Below are 21,564 nucleotides of genomic sequence, written 5' to 3' on the forward strand. Positions count from 1 at the left end.
TCTCGACACCCCAAAAGCATGGTGCCACCCACTCCCAAGCCAAACACTCACCAAAATGATACCATGGTTGATGGTACTGAACACTAACAAACAGGCCAGGAGAATCAACAGGGCTGCACTCCACTGTCATTCTCTCAGGAAAGTGAATCAGACAGGGTAACCAGGGCCACTTCTGTCCCAAATTTCTGAGGTCCCATACTGACAGTTCCATCCTAAACAGAGTACACCCTTTTAAGTCCATTAAAGTCAACGGGCTTACTCTGTTTAGGACTACATGGAAAACAGGCAAGAAGTTACTCATCTGCCCTGGAACTCAACAGTCCTGCAATACTGGAAAACAAAATTTCCAATTAGTTATCCCACCCTTAGAGAGTCTTTACAGCTCTTCAACTTGTACTGAATAATATCAAAATATTTCAAGTATTTTCTCAAAGATATGCACAAACATCAGCAAATATTCTTAAAAATATCTCTTCTATTATGTAATAGAAGTTACTTTGACAGTGCTATCATATGTGGATTTACTCCATCCTAAACCAATTTATTCTAATGGAATTAGATTGGAGTAACTGTGTGTGTGTGTAAAGTGCCGTCAAGTCGCAGCCAACTTATGGCGACCCTTAGGGACGATTATTTATTCATCTTTATTACAGCCAAAGGCCAGCATAAAATATAAAATATACATCCTGTGGTAAAACGAAACAGATCCCACTTACAGCATCTCATCCGTGCTGAGAGTAACTAGCGAGGTGGTGAACTCCCCCTCATTGGCAGTCTTCATGCAGAGGCTGGACAAACACTTGTCAGGGATGCTCTAGGCTGATCCTGCATTGAGCAGGGGGTTGGACTAGATGGTCTGTATGGTCCCTTCCAGCTCTATGATTCTTTTTTAAATTTAAAAATTTTAAAAATTAAATATATACATATACAGAACAAAAAAATCAGCTACACAACAATACAATAACCTCATATCCAACATAAAAGATAATACCATCAAGTTATGGTAAAGAAAAACAAAACAGACAGAAAAAAGGGGGGAGGTAGAAAAAAGAAGAGGAGTTGATTTTTATATGCTGATATTCTCTACCTTTTAAGGAGCATCAAACCACCTTACAATCTCCTTCCCTTCCTCTCCCTACAACAGACACCTTGTGACATAGGTGAGGCTGAGAGAGCTCTAAGGGAACTGTAACTAACCCAAGGTTACCCAGCAGGCTTCATGTGTAGGAATGGGGAAACCAACCCTGTTCACCAGATTAGAGTCCGCCACTCATGTGAAGGAGTGGGGAATCAAACCCAGTTCTCCAGATTAGAGTGTACTGTTCTTAACCACAACAACACGCTGGCCCCCTTTTCCTTGCTTGTTAGTTGCTTTGGGGGTCCTGGGGGGACCAAGAGTTTTGTATAAAAAGGTATACATTTATTGTTTAGGATCTCAAAGCATAGGCTGAGTCTTAGGCAAGACAGGGTGCTTTAAGTGCTTTAAGACTAAATGAGTAAAAGGAGGCTATCGTACTTTGGTCACATTATGAGAAGATGTGAGTCACTGGAAAAGACAATAATGCTAGGAAAAGCTGCAAGCAGCAGGAAAAGAGGAAGACCTGACTCAATCAAGGAAGCCATGGCCCTCAGTTTGCAAGACCTAAGCATGGCTGTAAACGATAGGGTGTTTTGGAGGTTATTAATTCATAGTCACCATAAGTTGGAAGTGACTTGACAGCCCATAACACGCACACCCTGTAGGCTGCATGGTGCTTTATAGGTCAAAACCAGCACTTTGATTTGAAACCAGACATAAAATACAGCCTATAAAGAATCAGAATAATATGCTGCCTGTAGACCACATCAGCTCAAAATCCTGCTGCTGTATTCTGATCTAATTGAAGTTTCTGAACTGTCTTCAAGAGCAGTCCTATATAACACACATTACAGTAGTCTAACTGGGAGGTGGCAAGAGTGCTATTCTCTGTGGCCAGTCTATACTATATAGATTGCTGCTGCAACAGCATTTTAAATATTTAAAAAATAGTAACAAATCAGGTATGGAAAGACAGAAAAACAACACTGGAATGCAACAGATGGGTAATATTCTGTGGATTTTCCATAAAAATAGAACACGCAAATGAGCCCCATTCCAGACTAGATGGTTAGCGTGGAAAACTGTCACCATTGACTTCTCGGGATTTTCTATAAAAATGAAGCAAGCAAATGATCCCCATTCCAGACCAGACAGCTAGTTATGAAAACAGCCACTGTTGGTTTCCCCTTTCCCAGAAGTTTATCCATGTAATACAGGGATGTAAACAGGACTAATCTTTGTCCAAAGTCACAAGGATATCAGCCATCATGTCCTAGGAGGGAGCAGGAAGATGGAACGTTCACGTGATTGATCATAAAATGTATATCCCTCCAACAACCTGTGACTGAACTTTAACAGATATTTAGTAAACTGAGCTCTCTTCCTCTCACACCTCATTTGACCTTATTAATGTGTCACTTTTTCTCATGTATTTAAAAAATATTATTGCCCTTTTCCCTTGAATACTTACTGGCTGTTAAATGAACCATGTCTTGCAAGTTGCCCTTCTCCCATCAAAGTTGCCCCCCCCTTTACCTACTACTGTTTCAGGTGGGTAGCCTTGTTGGTCTGCGGTAAAAGAGCAAGATTCAAGTCCAGTAGCACCTTAAAAACCAACAAGATTTCCAGGGTATCAGCTTTCAAGATATAGTAGTAGGTGGCAAGATCTGAGACCAGTAGCACCTTAAAGACCAACGAATTGAATAAGATTTTGAGCATCAAAGCTCTCGTCCTCAGATTTACCAGGGTATCTGACTTCCCCATGTATAAACCTTATTGATAAACATTCTGCTAACTGATTTCCACTTGCAGCAGAAAACAACAATCCCGCTAACATCTGATGAAGTAGGTAAGAGATTATAAAAGCACAAGCTCTCCTTAAAAGTACAACGTAATTGTTTTTGTTTCAGAGGGTAGCAGTTTCAGTCTGCAGCAGAACAGCTATTTTCCAGTCCAGTAGCCGTGGTAAGCTGCAGTACTGCAGTCCAAGCTCTGCTCACGACCTGAGTTTGATCCCAGCAGAAGTTGGTTTCAGGTAGCCGGCTCAAGGCTGACTCAGCCCTCCATCCTTCCGAGGTCGGTAAAATGAGGACCCAGCTTGCTGGAGGTAAAGGGAAGATGACTGGGGAAGGCACTGGCAAACCACCCTGTACACAAAGTCTGCCTAAGAAACGTCGGAATGTGACGTCACCCCATGGGTCAGGAATGACCGGGTGCTTGCACAGGGGACCTTTACCTTTTACCTTTAGCAGCTTAGAGACCAACACGATTTTGGGGGTGTAAGCTTTCAAACGCCAAAGCTCCCTTAATCAGACACGTCTTAGTATTTTCATGAAGACTGTACACATACAAGCAACAAGAACCACAAGTTACAGTTACAACATTTAGTCCCCGAAACCAATCTTCCCTACTTCGGTCTCCCTAAAGGAATTTGATTCACAGTGGGGTAACCGTGTTAGTCTGTCTCCAGTAGTAGAAAAGGTCCAGTAGCATCTTAAAGACTAACAAAAATATTTTCTGGTAGGGTATCTGAAGAAGTGAGCCGTGGCTCACGAAAGCTCATACCCGACCAGAAAATATTTTTGTTAGTCTTTAAGGTGCTACTGGACTCTGGCCCTTTTCTACTACTAACGGAATTTGGTTATCCTTTAAAACGTCTCATACTTGAAACCTCCAAGCTGCTACTTTTACATTTCCCTTCTTTGCCTCCAACCCTCCTTTCTTCCTTTTCTCAAAGCACAATTTCTACTGAAAGGTATTGAGGGCAGCAGCCACAGGACGTGACGACACAGCCCATAGGCTCAGGGCAGGGGCTTCGGCGGGTGGTACTACGCATGCCCCTCCTCTTCCCGACTGAAGCGTCCTCGTCTCTTAGCAACCCGACGAGGTGCATTGTGGGCTTCGGTGTGTTGGGCCCTGCCGCTTACAATCCGCGCGATCGGCTGGGAGCAAGCGGACCGGAGAAGCCGCCTCGAAGGAGTCGGGGAGGCTGTAACGGAGGCGTCTTTCGTACGCTCGTTATTTATTTGCTTTTATAGCGATGTTCAAAAGGGTTCCGGCAGCTTGACGTCCACTCTTCACGCGTGGTAGATGGTTTGGGCCACTCTCTTGCAGCTCCAGGGAATAGCTCGCCCTTCGCTGAAGTAAGCGCTAAACCCAACAGAGCCCAAAGGTCAGCAGTCTTTTTTGGGTTGGTGTTTTTTTTTTTTGCTTGTTTGTTTGTTGCTTGACAGGAGAAAACGCTTCAAAGTGTTTCAATGGGTACCCCCTTGTCCCTTAATAATCTCAAGCAGGGAGTGGCTGGCTGGCTGGCTTTTAAACAACCTGTAGTAGTCTTATAATTCACAGTGGGTAGCCGTGTTAGTCTGTCTGCAGTAGTAGAAAAGGGCCAGAGTCCAGTAGCACTTTAAAGACTAACAAAAATATTTTCTGATAGGGTAGGAGCTCTCGTGAGCCACAGCTCACTTCTTCAGGTATCTGAAGAAGTGAGCTGTGGCTCACGAAAGCTCCTACCCTACCAGAAAATATTTTTGTTAGTCTTTAAGGTGCTACTGGACTCTGGCCCTTTTCTACTACTGTAGTAGTCTTAGGAAGAAGAAGAATCTGAGATTCTGTTATGATTTGTTCCAAGTGTGCAAGGAATCAGTAGTCCTAATGATATAGCAGCCATGGTACAGGTGAACTGTTTGAAAAGAGTGGGTGCCAAGGCATCTGTTTACTGTTTGTGGTAATACCTTAAGGCAGAGTTCTCTGATTCTTCTGCTGGAAATGTGTAAGTGACTATTGAGGGAAGAGAGACAAAGATGCTGTTTCCTTACTGCTGGTGATACTTGGCCAATGGGCCAGAAATATTTTCTATTTATTCATGTATTAGTAGCATGCTTGTCTTGCCCAGTGAGGACTCAAAATAGCTTAGGTAAAGGTCCCCTGTGCAAGCACTGGGTCATTCCTGACCCATGGGGTGACGTCACATCCCGACGTTTACTAGGCAGACTGTGTTTACAGGGTGGTTTGCCAGTGCCTTCCCCAGTCATCTTCCCTTTACCCCCAGCAAGCTGGGTACTCATTTGACCGACCTCAGAAGGATGGAAGGCTGAGTCAACCTTGAGCCGGCTACCTGAAACCAACTTCCGTTGGGATCGAACTCAGGTCGTGAGCATAGCTTGGACTGCAGTACTGCAGCTTACCACTCTGCACCATGGGGCTCCTAAAGTAGCTTACAAAATACATATTTAAGTAATCAAATTGGAAAAACAAACACACAAGATATCTGAACACTGCAGAAGTGTGCATGCCCACCATTATCTCAAGGATTCCTCCTTCCTGTTTCCTTTATCTAAAGGGTTATTACCCCTTTCTTTGGTGATCCTTTGGGGGGAAAAGAAAGCAGGAGCAGTTATTCCCAAAGATTAGCAGTGCTGCTGATATAATTGATTATACATTCACTGGGTGGAGGAAGGAAACAACATTGTGTGCATCACTCAGACATCTGGACCATGGCATTTGTGTTCATGGATAGTTGTTAAAGCCTTATATTTTCTGAAAGGACCAATTAGTCAGAGTAATTTTTTTTATCCTCATAGCCAGGATAGGTGAGCTATGTAATGAGACCAGTTAACACACAATTTATGGATTATTAATATAGTTAAAGTTGTTTATTTACTTGCTGTAGTTAAGGGTCCTAAATTTAATGCAATCACTCTTTCATAGGTTACAATGATGAAAAATGTCCACCTGGCACCTGAAGTAGATGAAGATGATCTTTATTCTGGCTACAATGACTATAACCCTACCTTTGACACAGAGGTAAAAATATGATGATTCCCAATTTGTATTCAAATATATTACATCTTTGTTAGAATAAGAAGGTGATGGTTAACAAAAATCTGACCATTTGCTGCCTTGCATATAAGCAAAAATAAAAGTATACAGAACAATGTATGCTATCTTTTTAAAAAGATTATATATAAAGTAGCAATGCAAATGGACAAATGAGAGAAATAAACAACTTTAAGAATATTTTTAAAAGCAAATGAATCGCTTAACTGTGTAACTTAGTTGTATAGATGAATGATATAAACTAAAGATAATTATTTCTGTTTTGTTTCCTGTTTACTTTTAGGATTTAGAGAATGATCCAGCTTTTCAACGGGCTGTAAAAACTAGCCATGGTAGAAGACCTCCAGTAAGTAAAATTCGAATAAATAAGTGCATTCAAATTTCAGTTGAGGGAAGCATAAAACTAATTCCATTGCAACACTTTCAGTCCCGTGTTAAATATGTCACATGAACCCATGAAGCTGCCTCATACTGCATCAGACCCTTGGTCTGTCGAGGTCAATGTTGTCTACTCAGACTGGCAGCTCCTCAGGCAGAGTTCTCAGGCAGAGGCCTTTCACATCACCTACTGCCTGGTCCTTTTAACTGGAGAGGTTAAGGGTTGAGCCTTGTTGCTCATCTACAGATGCTGTTGCATAGGTTTTGGTTTCTTATCAAGCATATTATAATTCTATGTTCTCCCTAGTCTTACGTGGCAGTAGGTTTAACTTTTGGAAAACGTTTCTTCCCTGTGGAAAGTAGAAGGCAGTCTTGTCTGAACTCTGGGAGGTTGGTGGGGGCACCTCGTCTTGTTCCCAGATGAGGTTTAGGCAAATAAGTAAGGGGTGGTGACATCAAGACCATTTTGAATATTGTCACTAGTAAAAATGTGATTTTATAAGTCAGCATGCAGTTCAGAGTAATTTTTAAATCGTGAGTAGTGTTAATAATTGTTAACACACAATACTTTTCTTACAAGCTTACAGCCAAAGTTCCAGGTACATCTATTTCACGACCATTAGCCACTGGATACGGGGTACGTTTTTTTACATGCTTAACTTGTACAGCCTTCCTTAAACCTACACAATTTAGGGTATTTCTTTAATTCAGCATTTTTCCCAGCGATCCCTACACATTCCTGTGTAATGTTGAATTTAGTGTCCCCAAGTGCATGATGCATGCATGTAGTAGAGCACATTATATCTCCTACATTGTGAGCATTATTTAACATGGGTATCTAACAAAGGCACAAGAAGTTCAGTAGCATCTGCAAGGCCAGCTTCTTGTCTTTGTTGACATTTGTCCTACATAAAATCTGTTTTGTCTTCCATTCTTTGACTGGGATAGCTTTCCTACCTCAAAGAACACAAATATGCAGCTTGTGTGGATGGTGCAAGGTGTAAAGGGAAGAAATTAAGCTTCAGTTTAGGTAGTTGAAAAGAGGAGGAAATGGAATCTAAGGCAGTGAGGAGAGGCAGAAAGGTGAAGCCAAATTTGTTTGGCTTTTGAAGTTCTAAAAAAGAGACAAGGGAAGAGACATGAGTGTGGCCTGCACAGTTATTTCAGTAAGGACTACAGAAATATTGCCTGAGTGCAGACAAACTGAGCAGAGGCGTCCCTTCCTATTCTGAGAAAAATGCTGTTCTGTCTCTGGTGCCATTTTAATATTTATAACAATGGGTGAATCCAAGTTATTTTTGTGTCCACTGCTGTTTAGAAATCTGATTTCTGAAGTCAGAGTTCCCATCCTTATTTCTGTAAATAGCAGGAAAATGTAGGAGTTTGCAGATGGTTTTAGAAGTATGTTTCCTGGTTGGTGTTTGCTTAATGTTCCCTTGGCTCCAGCCCTGTAACTCCCTGAAAAACAGAACCTGCAATGATCACTGACTTGAAATATTTTTCTTGTATTGTAATAGTCAAAGGCAGCACTCTCTTCATCAATGGGCAGACCAATGACAGCCGCTGTACAGGTAACCTTGCTACATTTACTTATACTTTACAAACAGCCATCAATATAAATGGCAATGTACTGAGCAAGTCAAAAGACAGGCCAGAGTACAGAAGGGCTCATCTTAAATTTAAGGAGTTCAATACAAATAAAGATGAAGAAGAGTCGGTTTTTATCTGCCGACTTTCTCTACCACTTAAGAGAGACTCAAACCGGCTTACAATCACCTTCCCTTCCCCACAACAGACACCCTGTGAGGTAGGTGGGGCTGAGAGAGCTCTTAACAGACCTGTGACTTGCCCAAGGTCCCCCAACTGGCTTCATGTGTACGAGTGGGGAAACAAATCCAGTTCACCAGATTAGCCTCTGCCGCTCATGTGGAAGAGTGGGGAATCAAACCTGGTTCTCCAGGTCAGAGTCTACCACTCCAAACCACCGCTCTTAAACCACTACATCATGCTTTTTTCATACTTACCATCAAACTATAATTTTTATTGTGTTTACTTAGAAAATTGATATGCTGTCTCTTCAGAGATCTGCTTGAGGCAGCACACAGATAAAACAATACAATAAAACCAAATACCGGAATAATTCTAATATCCTTTGCAATGGAAATGTATGTAAAATTACAATTAAAAAAATTTACAATCTGCATATGTTTTCATTAAAACAATTTTCCATTAAGGACTCAATGGTATGATGACTGAAGGAAAGTTCGTTCTGTTTGATTCTTTCCTTCCTGTGATCTTCCATTCTAGACGCTAAAATATTTTTTTGAAAAGGAAATGAATAATTAGGCTTGATTTGGAACACTTACCATATTCACATGAAGAAGTCTCTAGATAATAAAGAGTAGTGTCAGTGTAATCATTAGAATAGTTTCTTGGGAGTAAGTCCCATTTAATAGACCTGAGTAGACTTCTAGCTTTCCTTCTCTAGCTTTTCTTCAAAGATAAAGGGATATTGCAGACGTAACACTCCCAATCTCTTAACCATAGTTCACTAGAGTTGCAATTGCAAGCCATCATGTAGAAGCAGCCTGTTGAAAACCAATGTTTCCCAGAAAGCTTCTTCTTCAGAAGGACATTTTTTTTCTTTTTTATTTTCAGTCTTTATATTTGATCACTATCATAAAGTGTTGGTAAAGATGAGATGGTTTATATAAAAAGCCTGTTATGTGTATTGGTTCATTTGGTGCAGCTTAGTAGTAGTAAAAATTTATGTGTTACGTACTCTTAATGTATGCCTTTGTTAACTAATTCTGAAATTTAATGTCATCGTTATGGTCTACGTTTTTGGGTTTATCCATGAATGTTATCATAAAAGGGTCTTCATTTGTTTTTTTTAAGGATGGTGTTGCTCGACCTATGACAGCGGTGCAAGCAGCAGGCTACACCAAAGCCACTTCAAGAGGTACAGATTTTTTTTTTAAAAAAAATCCTTTACTATAGCAGGGAGTCATTTTGGTACAGTTTGTAATACAGTTTACTTATTTTCAGGTTCTGCCTTTGATCCTCTTGGTCAAGCAAGAGGTCCAGCTCCTCCATTAGAAATGAAAAATGAAGACAGGTATGTGGCTACTTTTAGTTGCCCTTTCCTTTGTCATGAAAGCCTTTTGAACTTTTCTTAGAGCAGTCTAAGCAGGTCCACTCAGCATCTTACTCAAACCTACTCAGTGGTGCTTACTTCTGTGGAGGTTTTCTTAGGATAGCACTGATAATGGTTCGTCAGCTTCCCACCACTTATGTTTCCTGGCCCTGGACAGGGAAATAGAACATGGTTGGAAGACAGGCTTGCATAGAGGCCCTGTTCCTTCTGTGACTGTGAATACAGCAGAGCAGCAACAGGGCTTCTATACAGTAAGCTTCCCTAGTAGTTGTCTTTTTAAAAAAAGATTTAATAGTGTTATATCGTTATACCATTATACTAAAATACACATCAGATTCTGAGTCTCCTGGGGTTTTTTTGTGTGTAAAAAGTTAGTCTCTAGCCTGTTTTGTTGCAGAGATTTGCATTCTACTATATATCTCCACAAGTAAAGGTGGGAATTCAGAGAACATGGTGCATATTTTGGTACAGGTTGAGTATCCCTTATCCGGACTGCTTGGGACCAGAAGTGATCCATATTTTGGATCTTTCCATATATTGGAATATTTTGGAATTTTTGCATATACGTAATGAGCTATCTTGGGGATGGGACCCAAATTCATTGAAGTTTTATGTACGCTTTATAGACATAGCCTAAATGTACTTTTAAACAGTATTTTAAATAATTTTGTGTACATTGAGCCATTAGAAAGCAAAGGTGTGACTATCTCACCAGAATACCTGTATTAGCTGTTAAACAAGAGCAACAACAAACACACTAGCAACGGCAGGCTTTCAGTCTCCACCTAAAGCCAGTATGAAAAATACACTAGCCATAGAGTTGATTTTTTTGTTGCCTTCCTATTTGTGAAACTATGTGATGATTCCATTATGTTTCCTAACTTTAGTCCAGAAGGAAAGATTAAACAGCTGGAAAAAAAGGTGAATGAATTGGTCGAAGAAAGTTGCATTGCTCACAGCTGTGGAGACTTAAAGCTGGTAGGTTGTAGGTTTCCATTCATATTTTATCCCTCAGTGTAGATATGCTGTAATAGTACTAAAAATTTCATGCTCAGTTTGCGTACTAAGAGCAAAACCTGGCATCTTGGTGGCCACAGTGAAGCACTTGGCTGTGAAAATATTCCACATGTGCCTGTCAAGTGTGAATGTTTTAACCGTGTGAATATGCCCTTTAGCAGCACATCCACTGACTGGTGTGTGAAAGCACTGATTTCTTTGGTATGCATTTGTACATAACAGAATGCATGTAGAACATAATCTTCCACTTAGGACTTCCTGGAAAACTTAGGTAATCAAGGAAGGCTCTGCATTCCACTGCTGTTAGAAGTGTGGCAGGTGGTCATGTATGACATGTCCTTCTTGGTGGTGACATCAGCTCTAGAACTCTCTGTCTTCAAAGGCACATTTGGCTCAACCCTTATGACCTTCAGAAAACCCTGAAGTTTTTTCAGCAGACATGGGATCTGAGCTAGCTGATATCATAGTGAATGTATTATGTCAATCCTGAATTATTGGTATGGGTTCTGCTTTATATAGTTCTGTGGATTCTTGCTTGTTATATCTTAAAGCTACCTAATTTAAATTATTGCTTATTTTGTGTACTGTGATTTTAAATTATGATTTTACAAAAAGCTGCTTTGGGGTGTTTTTTTAAAATCCAAAAGAAGCATAATGATGCTTAGATATAAAGGTGAGCACGTTTCTTGTGGCTGCTGTCATGTTGGTTTTCACCCCAACATATTTCTTCTTAAAAAACTGCAAAACTTTTCAATTCTCAGTATTCAAGTATAGTGTTAACACAAACTGCCAACTATGAATTCTGCGTACTAGAGCTGTGTATATGTTGTAGTTCTATGGGAGCATTAAAAAAAAGTTTAAGAATGTAGTTTTAAGCAGTGAATTCAGATTCCTGCCAGTCTCAGGAAATTGCCAGCTTTCGAGCCTCCAAAAGTATGTTAAAAATGTACGGGCAGTTACACTGGAATCCCAGAAACTGGAAAGGAAGTTTTGTAAGGTTTACAGTGCTTGGGGCAGGATTTCACTGGTATCTGTTGCGCCTTGCTGCTCTCCAGCAATACCAACAAAAATTATGCAAAATGAGAACAATTATGTAACTGTGCAATGTGCATACTTTATTACAGAATTAAATTGTTCTTGATGCAGAATATTGGGGTACAGAATTTTTTACCCCGATACAGACCTTTGCATAATCTCCATTTAATTACTGTGTGACTGATATGGGAACAGTGCTAGGTGGGTTGTTTCCAGACTACTGTGCGTTAAAAAGTGAAGTGGTATCTTGCTTGGCTGTCTGTTAGTACATTTAGGTGGCAATACTACGAACAATTACCTGAGAGCCACAGTTCCATTGAATAAAATGGAACTTCTGAGTAGATGTGTTAAGGATTGTGCTCTTGTTTATATTTTTATCTTCACCAGTTGGTTCTGGCTTCCTGAAAGTAATTTGTTTTTATGCAGTGTTCTCTAAAGAAGTGCAGGAGGCAGCACTGAATTGTAATTTGCTTTGCTGCAGGCTCTTGAAAAGGCAAAAGATGCTGGGAGAAAGGAACGAGCATTGGTAAGGCAGCGCGAACAGACTATGTCACCTGCAAACATCAATCTAGATCTGACATACACTGTAAGTGGTTATTTATTTTACAAGTTCAATTTTATCACACTTTCTTTCTGAAGACAGTATTTTAGAATTGCTTGTTTTTTTCAGATTGTCAGAATATTCTCACTTCTTTTCTTGTAGGTACTTTTCAACTTGGCCAGCCAGTATTCCGCTAATGAAATGTATGCAGAAGCACTAAATACCTATCAAGTCATAGTGAAAAATAAGATGTTTGTCAATGGAGGTAGGTTGCGTTCACAAAACCAAAGCATGTTAAACAGTTATTGGTAATATCATAGAAGCTTCTCTTTAATGTCCTCTGTGTCTGTTAAGCCAGTGAAAGTTGAGAATTGCCCCCCTCCCCAAATTATTCAAACCTGGACTGTGTTCTTTGAGAGTTATGGACTACAGTTCTATACACTTGAAAGGACAGAATTGCTAGGCAACCACGTTTGTTTAAAAGATTTCCACAAATGTAATTGCTTCTGTCTGTTCAAAGGCAACTTGCAGCTGTGCAGAATTTTTTCTGCTCAAATCATCCAGTTCGCTTCTACAAAAATAATACACAACTTCCCCCTTTATTTCAAATATAAATACATTTCCTTGATCATATTTTGAGGACCAATTCAGACAGCATTTAATATAACAGTTGTATTCAAGTCCAGTAGCACCTTAGAGTCCAACAAGATTTTCAGGGTATGGTCTTTCAAGAATCAAAGCTCTCATCATCTGGTACTAAGGGAGCTTTGACTCTTGAAAGCTCATGCCCTGTAAATCTTGTTGGCCTCTAAGGTGCCATTGAACTTGAATACAGGCGTTCTACTGCAAACCAACACATCTCCCCTCTAAAACCATTTAACATAAGAAGCAGGTATCAGGATCACCTCTCCCAAGGTAGAAAGTAGCATCTGTCCCAGCGCAAAATACCATCTTGTTCTGAAGCCAGATTGACCTTCAACCTACTGTCTTAACTATGGAGGAAACCTGGTTCAGACGAAACCTGGTTCCAGAATTTGGCTAGATCAGTTATTATTTTATACCCTGGGAAGGGTATACAGAGCCCATAGTCTTGTGCTGGTGCCATCTAATCTTACCTGGTAGAAAGTGCAGGCTTGGTGGACGCCGCAAGCATTTTCCCAGTTACGTAATCATTTTGCCCAGAGATTATCCATGTCTATCAATTGATGAAGAAAAAGATTCCTTTTTCATGCTGTGGCATGGCTACATAATTACCAATGCAATCTCTACCTCTGATGAAGTGGGCTTGACAGCTGACACCACAATACGTTAGTCTTTAAGGTGCCTCAAGTCTCCTTCATTGGTTTGGCTCTAACAGACAAGCACAGCTACCCCTCTGGACCTTAAAAGAAAGTCTTCCCCACCCCCCCTCTTGGCTCAAGGCTCCTCCTCACTCGAAATGCTTCCCTTCTTCAGATTCTTCTGGGCCCAGGGTCTAAATTTTCTCCACGAAAATGTTCAAAATTTGTAATCCAAATAAAATTACAAAAGATACGCAGGCCTTGTCTAAATCTCAATCAAAGTATTGTTTCAATAGGCATGCTGAAGGTGAACATGGCGAATATTTATTTGAAACAGAGAAACTATTCAAAAGCTATCAAATTTTATCGGATGGCTCTAGATCAGATTCCCAGTGTCCATAAAGAGATGAGGTAAGTTCCAGCTGGAATGACTTTGATAATTTGACTTAATAAGGTTCACTTGCTTACTGAATTCAGAGGCTAACTAAGATCTTCCTACTTAGGCAAATTTTTGATTGTTTTGCTGCTATCTTGGGGCCAAAGTAGGTACGAAGGGGGCAGCCACAGTTGTCCATGTGCCTGCTCTATTAATGTATAAAACAGGAGGGAGGATCCTAATTCTGACATCAAAAGAGGTGTTGGATGAGAGGAGTCTTGCCTTACTCTCAATTTCATTGTCAAAGTTGGGCTGGGAAAAAAGTGCTTCAAACAACCGAACATAGAGGAGAAAGACAGGATTGGGTTCAGCTTCCATCACGCATGTGCCCCTTGTTGTGTGTTAAGTGCCTTCAAGTCGCTTCCGACTCATGGCGACCCTATGATTCAATGTCTCCCCAAACGTCCTATTATTAACAGCCTTGTTCAGGTCTTGCAAACTGAGGGCCGTGGCTTCCTTTATAGAATCGATCCATCTCATGTTGGGTCTCCCCCTTTTCCTGCTGCCTTCTACTTTCCCAGCATTATCGTCTTGTCTTCTCATAATGTCACCAAAGTACAATAGCCTTGTTTAGTCATTTTAGCTTCTAGGGACAGTTCAGGCTTGATTTGATCTAGAGACCACTGATTTGTCTTTTTGGCAGTCCACAGTATCTGTAGAAGCCTCTTAAGGTGGTAAATTAGATCCCCCTCTCCCTTGCTTGTTTTATATGAAAATAGGGGAAGACGCATGAATGGCAGTGTTTAGTACTGGTTCTGTTGTTTGAAAATAGTTTTGTTTTATTGCATTTGTATTGTGTTTCAGTTTCCTTATAGACATGGCTAATAGGTAAAATATAAGGGTTACGTATAATGCAATGTAATACAATAAGATTCTAATGATGGTTTGCTTAATTAGGATTAAAATAATGGAGAACATTGGAGTTGCGTTTATTAAAACTGGCCAATATACCGATGCCATTAGCTCATTTGAGCACATCATGAGCACGTTGCCAAATCTTAAAGCGGGCTTCAACTTGATCCTTTGCTATTTTGCTACTGGAGACAGAGAACAAATGAAAAAAGCCTTCCAAAAACTGATTACGGTTCCATTGGAGATTGACGATGACGACAAATATATATCGCCAGGTGTAAGTATGAGCAAAGTCTATTGTTGGTGCAAAAGTCTGAAATGTTGAAGACGATGTTTTGTTTTTTGAGGGTAAGCCATGAGGACAATGCATAGTTGCATCCTATGTACTGTTTTCTCAAAAAGAAGTGTGGGTTCATGGCAGCAGATATGCTCCCTAGACAGTGCCATCCTTTGACATCAGAAGGGTGTTGCTCTACTTAGGATGGTGTCATAAAAGACAGAACTCGCAAATACATCTTTCAGCTAGAGATCCTGACAAACATGAAATACGCAAGAGGGAGGCCACTGTTTCTGCCAGCTTTGATTTAGATGTATGTGGCAAAACACACTGCTTTGTGCATTGTGAAATGAGCACAATGTTGCCGCAGTAATATTACAGATATCATATGTGTGCATGCCTGAGCTGGCGTAGTTGGAAACTGCTCAAGTACAAAATGAGAAAGGCCATCTACCTGAGTTCTGGCCTGTTCCTGTGAGCCACTGTGAGGATACAGATGTTGTCATTCAGGAATAAGTGCCAACTGTTTTTGTGCTGGATCTGGAACATGGCCACAGTCTAGTGCAGCAGTAGCTTACTGTGATTGTCCTGGGTCACCCCCTCAACCCGCTACCCCGAGACTTCCCCAGCAGCCCTGACTCACCTCTGGTACCCAGGATCTGCCGAAGGAACACAGCCCGAATGAAGAGACAATCACAGCCCTGGCAGCAGCTAGAAGAAGCCCCAGAGCCCACAAAAGGCTAGCCACCGCCAACCCTGTTGCCACAGCAAATTCAGGATCTGGTGATGGGGGAGCTCCGCTCGAGACCGCCCCCAAAACTGCCACAGGCACACTGGCCTCCACAGGGAACGCAGAGGGCCGGCTGCATCAGCCTGAAACCCTCCACGCAGCCCCGGCCACCGCCAAACAGCTGACAGGTGGCAGATCCAGGGTGATGGTACAGAGGGCCAGAGGCCCAAGTGGGATACAGTACAGCCTATATGGGCTGGCAGGGGCGGGGCAGGGAAGGCCTAGGGAGGGGCCTAGGCAGCCTGACACTATAAGGCCGGCAGGAGCAGGGACTGAGGAGGATGGCTCTCGGGCGCCGTGTGCTACAGGCAAATTTGGCAGCTACGAAGGGGGAAGACAACTCAGACTCCCCCCTCCAATTGGTCCGAGGCTGAGGAAGCTCCACTGAGCCGTCTCGGGAGACCAAGCCTGTTGGGGACAACCCTTATGTAGGGTTGTGCAAAAAAAAAAAAAAAATTGGTATATTTCGGATTCAGGTTTATTGGACCCGATTTGTTTTTTGGGGGGAACCTGAAATAAGCTGAATATCCATACTGGTAAATGGGTATTCGGTTTTTTTTAATGGTTTTCCTGAAGAAAATCGGGTCCATTTTAGCCTATGGGAATTTTTTTTTTAAGCTCCTGTGGGGGCATTTTTAGAGTAGAGTTTCCAAATTTGCAGGGTAGCTGCAAGGGACTCTCCTTGCATGAACCCTGAAGTTTGATAAACTTTGGGTCAGGAGTCCAATTTTATGGCCTCCTTCTCCATAGAAAAGCATTGTGCTCCTCAGAGCTCCTAAAATAATTCCAAAAGAGAAAAGCCTTGGGAAGGCCGAATACCTATTCGGCTGATTCGGTGATCGGCTATCCGGATTAGGTTTTATTCTGTTTCAATATTTGGCCCCAAATAAACCTGGGAAAAGCCGAAATGACTTTTTTCAGGTTTATTTTCAGGTCAGTAAACCCAATATGCACAGTCCTACCTCTGCGGGGGGCCCTTCTAACAGTGATGCCCTAGTATGGTGTGGGAAAAAATGCTACACAAAAGTATTTGGGCATCTCAGATTAAATTTTAAGATCTTTTTAGCAAGTACAGCATGTAACATACTCTCTGTGTGTGCGAATATACCACTTTCTATAATTTTAGTGAATATACATTTCTGTACCTTTTTTAGGATGATCCACATACAAACCTATTGATAGAAGCTATTAAGAATGATAGTTTAAGGCAAATGGAGCGTGAGAGGTAAAATCATCCATCCCAAATTGTGTGATGTCAAAAAATCTTGGGTTTTTTCCCCCCTTGGTGTCTATTCAGGCAACTGAACCATCTGGTCTAAAGTGACCAGTTAAGCTAACGTTGAACTGAACCAGTCTTCTTCCCTCCCCTAGTTCGCTATAAATCCTAGCTAGAATCTAGCAGCCCAGGCATGCTTGCTGATTGACATGTTAACAACCAGGCTACACTTCCCATGCTTTCTTTCCTTTTTTTGTGTTTCTGTGGCTCTTTTGGCAAATAAGCAACTTGCTGCTGCTGCTTCTTTTTGAAACCTACATCCTCTGTATTAATTTGACATTTACTTCACATCTTTTTGACTAAATCCCTAGAAGAGTGTTCTCCTGGGATGATGGAGTTTTTAAAAAGCAGATGCTACTAATATTAATATTTCTTAGCCTCACCCATAAACTGGCTGCTGGGGTGTTGGTGTTGTTTTCTGATATAATCTCTCTTTTTTTAAAGGAAATCTACAGCAGAAAAGTATATAATGACAGCTGCTAAACTAATTGCACCAGCAATTGAAACATCATTTGCTGTAGGCTATGACTGGTAGGTAGCATTTTTTCCCCAGTTTGTTTTCAAACCACTTCTGTGGGATTGTTCCAGAGTAGAGAGCCCTGACCTGGATGACCCAGGCTTGCCTGATCTCGTCAGATCTCAGAAGCTAAGCAGGGTCGGTCCTGGCTATTACTTGAATGGGAGACCACCAAGGAATACCAGAGTTGCCATCTAGAGGAAGGCAATGCAGACCTCCCTTAGTGTCTTGCCTTGAAAACCCTACTGGGTTGCCATATGGGTTGCCATATGCCATATGGCTGAGACTTGACGGCAATTTACGCACACACTTGTGGTTAGAGCTCCTCCGCTCATGTGGAGGAGTGGGGAATCAAACCCAGTTCTCCAGATCAGACTCCTCCGCTCCAAACCACCGCTCTTAACCACTACACTATGCTGGCTCTCCGTGTTTCTTGTTTTATCTGGCTAAGGGCTGCAAATAAATTATCTATCACTATGCTGGCTAGAGGCACAATTCTTAGTAATAAATAATACTGTTGCTTGCCACTGAAATGCATTCACACTGGTATTATTAATACTTGTGCTGTAGACCTGAAAGCCGTTCTGTAGTGTTTTAACTTTTGCTGGTGCTTGGATAGAATTAAAGGGTTGCTTTCTTGACATGGAAAGGATCTCTGTACCAGAGAATTTTGGTTTCTTTTTCTGATTCCCTTGTAGGTGTGTAGAAATAGTGAAAGCTTCCCAGTATGTGGAATTAGCCAATGATCTGGAAATAAATAAGGCAATTACCTATCTGAGGCAAAAGGACTTCAATCAGGTATGGTACTTTTTGTTTAAAAACAATTAGTAGAGTTGCACGTGGAAGTGTGTTCAAAATACAGTCTCAAGCACAAACCTCCTACAGACGTGTGCGTGTGCACACACACGCACGGATCCATCATTCAAATGTCAGCAGAATTTGTTACTTTGTATTATAAGCGAAGAGAATCTGTTCTGCATCAACTCATCTTCTCTGTGCTTATAATACAAAATAACAAATTCTGCTGAAATCTCACTGGAGACAGGGAGGGAGACAGACAGACACGAAGGAGGATCATTCTTGAGACTGTATTTTGGAAAAGAGAGATAAGAACAAGTTATTTCTACTGTTCATGGCATTACCAAATAATAATGAAGCTTTATGGTGCTGCTTTCCGGGATGGAGTGACAGGGAAGAATATTATTTTGCCCAGATGACAAAACACAAGTGGCCTGAGGGGAGAGTTAGTTGCATAGTCATGGTCCTGCTTTGCTTAGGATGGCGCTGGGTGTTACCCACACAGGGCTAGGACTATACCACTAGGTCCACCAACTGTAATGGATTTCAAAGGGTGTTAACTCAGCTTAGAGTGGCGCCGGCCATGCCCTGTTTGCATTCAGCTAGCCACTTGGCTGGAAGGATGGGTGCGTAGTAGAGGGAGTTAAAATAAAATACAGGAGGTGGGGTGGACCTGCTTACCTAGCAAACACGAGCCCTCCATTCTGAAGCGATACTTCAAGGAGTATTCAACCTATGCAGGAGCAAAAATTGAATGAAAAACAAAGAATTATCTTTGTTGAGGGGGGGATGGCTTCTCAGTTATGCTATTATAAGCCTTAGCCAGTATCTCCCTATCGCACTTACACAACAACATTCCATGTTGCATTCCAAGCTATGATGCATATTATCTGGTGGAAGAACTGCATTTTCCCAGTAACAAAATGTCACTTGAGCACTGGGTGACGTGACTTCTCTTCAACGGCTGCACTTGCTGGGGGTCCCCTTCAGCAATCGCGCTGCAGGTTATTCCTTTCCCATGCAAGAAAGTGATCGTCTTTGTGATAATATAAAATACATGCAGTGCAAGCAAGCCAACATGACATTAAAAATTCTCCCGTTGCTTTCGTTCTGGAAAATAAAGATTAATAGGCTCAGTGAATGTAATCGGTCTGTCCTAAATGTGTGTCTTCCATTCATACATTTGCTTTCTTGCTGTTCTGATTGGTTTAATTGTGTGTTTTAAAGTGTTACTTTTCCTTTCCTTTTATCATTGCTTCTTTCGTACTGTCATTCCCATTTTGTTTGATGCTGTAAGTATGAAGAGGTAGGTACAAATGGCAACATCTATTTTACTGTGCAGCTTCCCTAAGTTAGTGTAGGGGCCAGTTTTTTAAAAAAATAGCAGTACAGTACTTAATGTTATGATACGTACAAACCTACATACCAATTAAAATTTGCTGCATTGAAATCCAGCTTTTCCTACCTTCGCAATACAACTGATAGACATATTGGCTAGATTTACAGTGCACTCCTGTGTGGAGTTGCTCCAGCCTATACCTGTTGACTTCTGTGGATTTAGAAAGCCGTTATCCTATTTATGATTGCACTGTAAGTTTACTAAAGAAGTAATCAGTGTACTACGTTGTCTCCTCTCCCCACCCATGCTTCAGGCAGACTGTTTTGCCTTGTTTTACTTTTTAAACTGATATATGAAAACTCATTCCCATTTTATTTTTTGAAAGTAGGACCTCTTTTAAAATGTTGAAAACCTGCTTTGGGGAGGAGGGTGGAAGTGGGTTAGTGTCTTCATTGGCTTCTACTGTACATACACTGACTGTTTCCTCCTGAGCTCAATCTAGGAGAGACAATTATTTATCTAAAGGAAACAGAGAAAATGTGGGTCGACCATGGGTTAGCTGCTCAGTTTATGTCTGTCTATATGCAGCCTTATTCCACTAAGGAGTCCTACTAAATAAAAATGTCCTTGATTATATAAAATACACTTAGGGCCTATATGTGTGTGTAAAGTGCCGGCAAGTCGCAGCCGACTTATGGCGACCCCTTTTGGGGTTTTCATGGCAAGAGACTAACAAAGGTGGTTTGCCAGTGCCTTCCTCTACACAGCAACCCTGGTATTCCTTGGTGGTCTCCCATCCAAATACTAACCAGGGCTGACCCTGCTTAGCTTCTGAGAGCCGACGAGATCAGGCTAGCCTGGGCCATCCAGGTCAGGTCAGGGCCTATATACATTGCCACAATTTTAGTGACAATACATTATTTTTATCAATCAGCAGCACCTAGGTATGTGCAGCCTGTATTTTGACTCTGAGACAGGTTGTGCTTGAGGAAGCTCTTGGGCAGGTGTGTGACTTCCAGTGGTAAAACAGCCCTTTGAGTTTTTGATGTGTTAAGTCATCCTTGTGGCTTCACATGATGGATTGTCTCTCCCACACCCCTTTTTTTTCCTTCTCGCATGGCTCTTAATTTTCATCAAGAGATGTGTGTAAAAAAAAAACCCCAACAGTATGAATTTCTCCTGAACAACATCTGCAATTCAGTTTTCAGGCAGTTTCTCACAAGTCTTTTTTTTAAAAAGATATAGATATCACTTCAGTATAGGACAACTATAAGAATGTTGCCAAGTGAAACAACACACACTTTTTTTGCTGTATATGCACAAAGGTTTCCTCAACGTGAAAGATTTCAGTGTAAGTAAATAGTCTTATGGAAGCATTTAGTCGAAGGAAATTCTATGTCTGTCATGGGTGGACCTTAGCTATTGAGATGCAGATTAATTTAGCTCAGAGGTGGCCAGTCAAAAAAATATATAGTGGAAAGGAAAAAGACTGTTACTGCTCAGGGACAGGCCTCCCCTGAAACAAATGTTTTTATTCATAATTTAGATAGCATTTTTGTAAGCTTTCTAATTCTTATTCCATTAGAGGATATCTTGTGAGAAAGTTAACTATTATTTGAACTTTGTTTCTTGAGATAGTGACAGCTATGGTCAAACTGGAAGTTGAACCCACAACTCTGCATATTGGCATACAACCTAGCCCACTAACTTGATATGATTTTTTAAAAAAATCTTTAAGAATTCTTCAGTCCTTATTGTATTTAATCCTGCCTTGCAACCACAAAGGATTAGTGCCTAGAGCAGCCAGCACTAATATGCTTAACCTACTGCTGTTGAATTTTTATTTTCTTGTTGTTGTTGTTGTTATAAGCTAAACTTAAAATGAAGAGTTATTTTAAAAAAGAAGGAAAGCTCATTATTTGAATTGCACTTATCTAAAGTAACGGTGCATTCC

The 21,564-nt window shown here is 41.1% G+C and overlaps 1 protein-coding gene across 1 annotated transcript in view; it reads left to right on the forward strand.

Annotated features, from left to right (window-relative positions):
* Positions 1 to 5,789: 5,789 nt before the first annotated feature.
* Positions 5,790 to 21,564, forward strand: part of IFT88 (intraflagellar transport 88) — a 34,567-nt gene continuing 18,792 nt past the window's right edge. Inside the window, exons 1-14 of the mRNA XM_056858136.1 lie at positions 5,790 to 5,884; positions 6,201 to 6,263; positions 6,876 to 6,932; positions 7,813 to 7,866; positions 9,194 to 9,257; positions 9,344 to 9,413; positions 10,340 to 10,430; positions 11,986 to 12,090; positions 12,208 to 12,310; positions 13,622 to 13,736; positions 14,659 to 14,890; positions 16,835 to 16,905; positions 17,401 to 17,487; positions 18,172 to 18,271. Of these exons, the coding sequence (XP_056714114.1) occupies positions 5,795 to 5,884; positions 6,201 to 6,263; positions 6,876 to 6,932; positions 7,813 to 7,866; positions 9,194 to 9,257; positions 9,344 to 9,413; positions 10,340 to 10,430; positions 11,986 to 12,090; positions 12,208 to 12,310; positions 13,622 to 13,736; positions 14,659 to 14,890; positions 16,835 to 16,905; positions 17,401 to 17,487; positions 18,172 to 18,271 (1,302 nt within the window). The 5' untranslated portion in view covers positions 5,790 to 5,794. The remainder of the gene's footprint in view (positions 5,885 to 6,200; positions 6,264 to 6,875; positions 6,933 to 7,812; positions 7,867 to 9,193; positions 9,258 to 9,343; positions 9,414 to 10,339; positions 10,431 to 11,985; positions 12,091 to 12,207; positions 12,311 to 13,621; positions 13,737 to 14,658; positions 14,891 to 16,834; positions 16,906 to 17,400; positions 17,488 to 18,171; positions 18,272 to 21,564) is intronic.

Source organism: Euleptes europaea, chromosome 12 (genome assembly GCF_029931775.1).
Source record: "Euleptes europaea isolate rEulEur1 chromosome 12, rEulEur1.hap1, whole genome shotgun sequence".
NCBI classification, from domain to species: Eukaryota; Metazoa; Chordata; class Lepidosauria; order Squamata; family Sphaerodactylidae; genus Euleptes; species Euleptes europaea.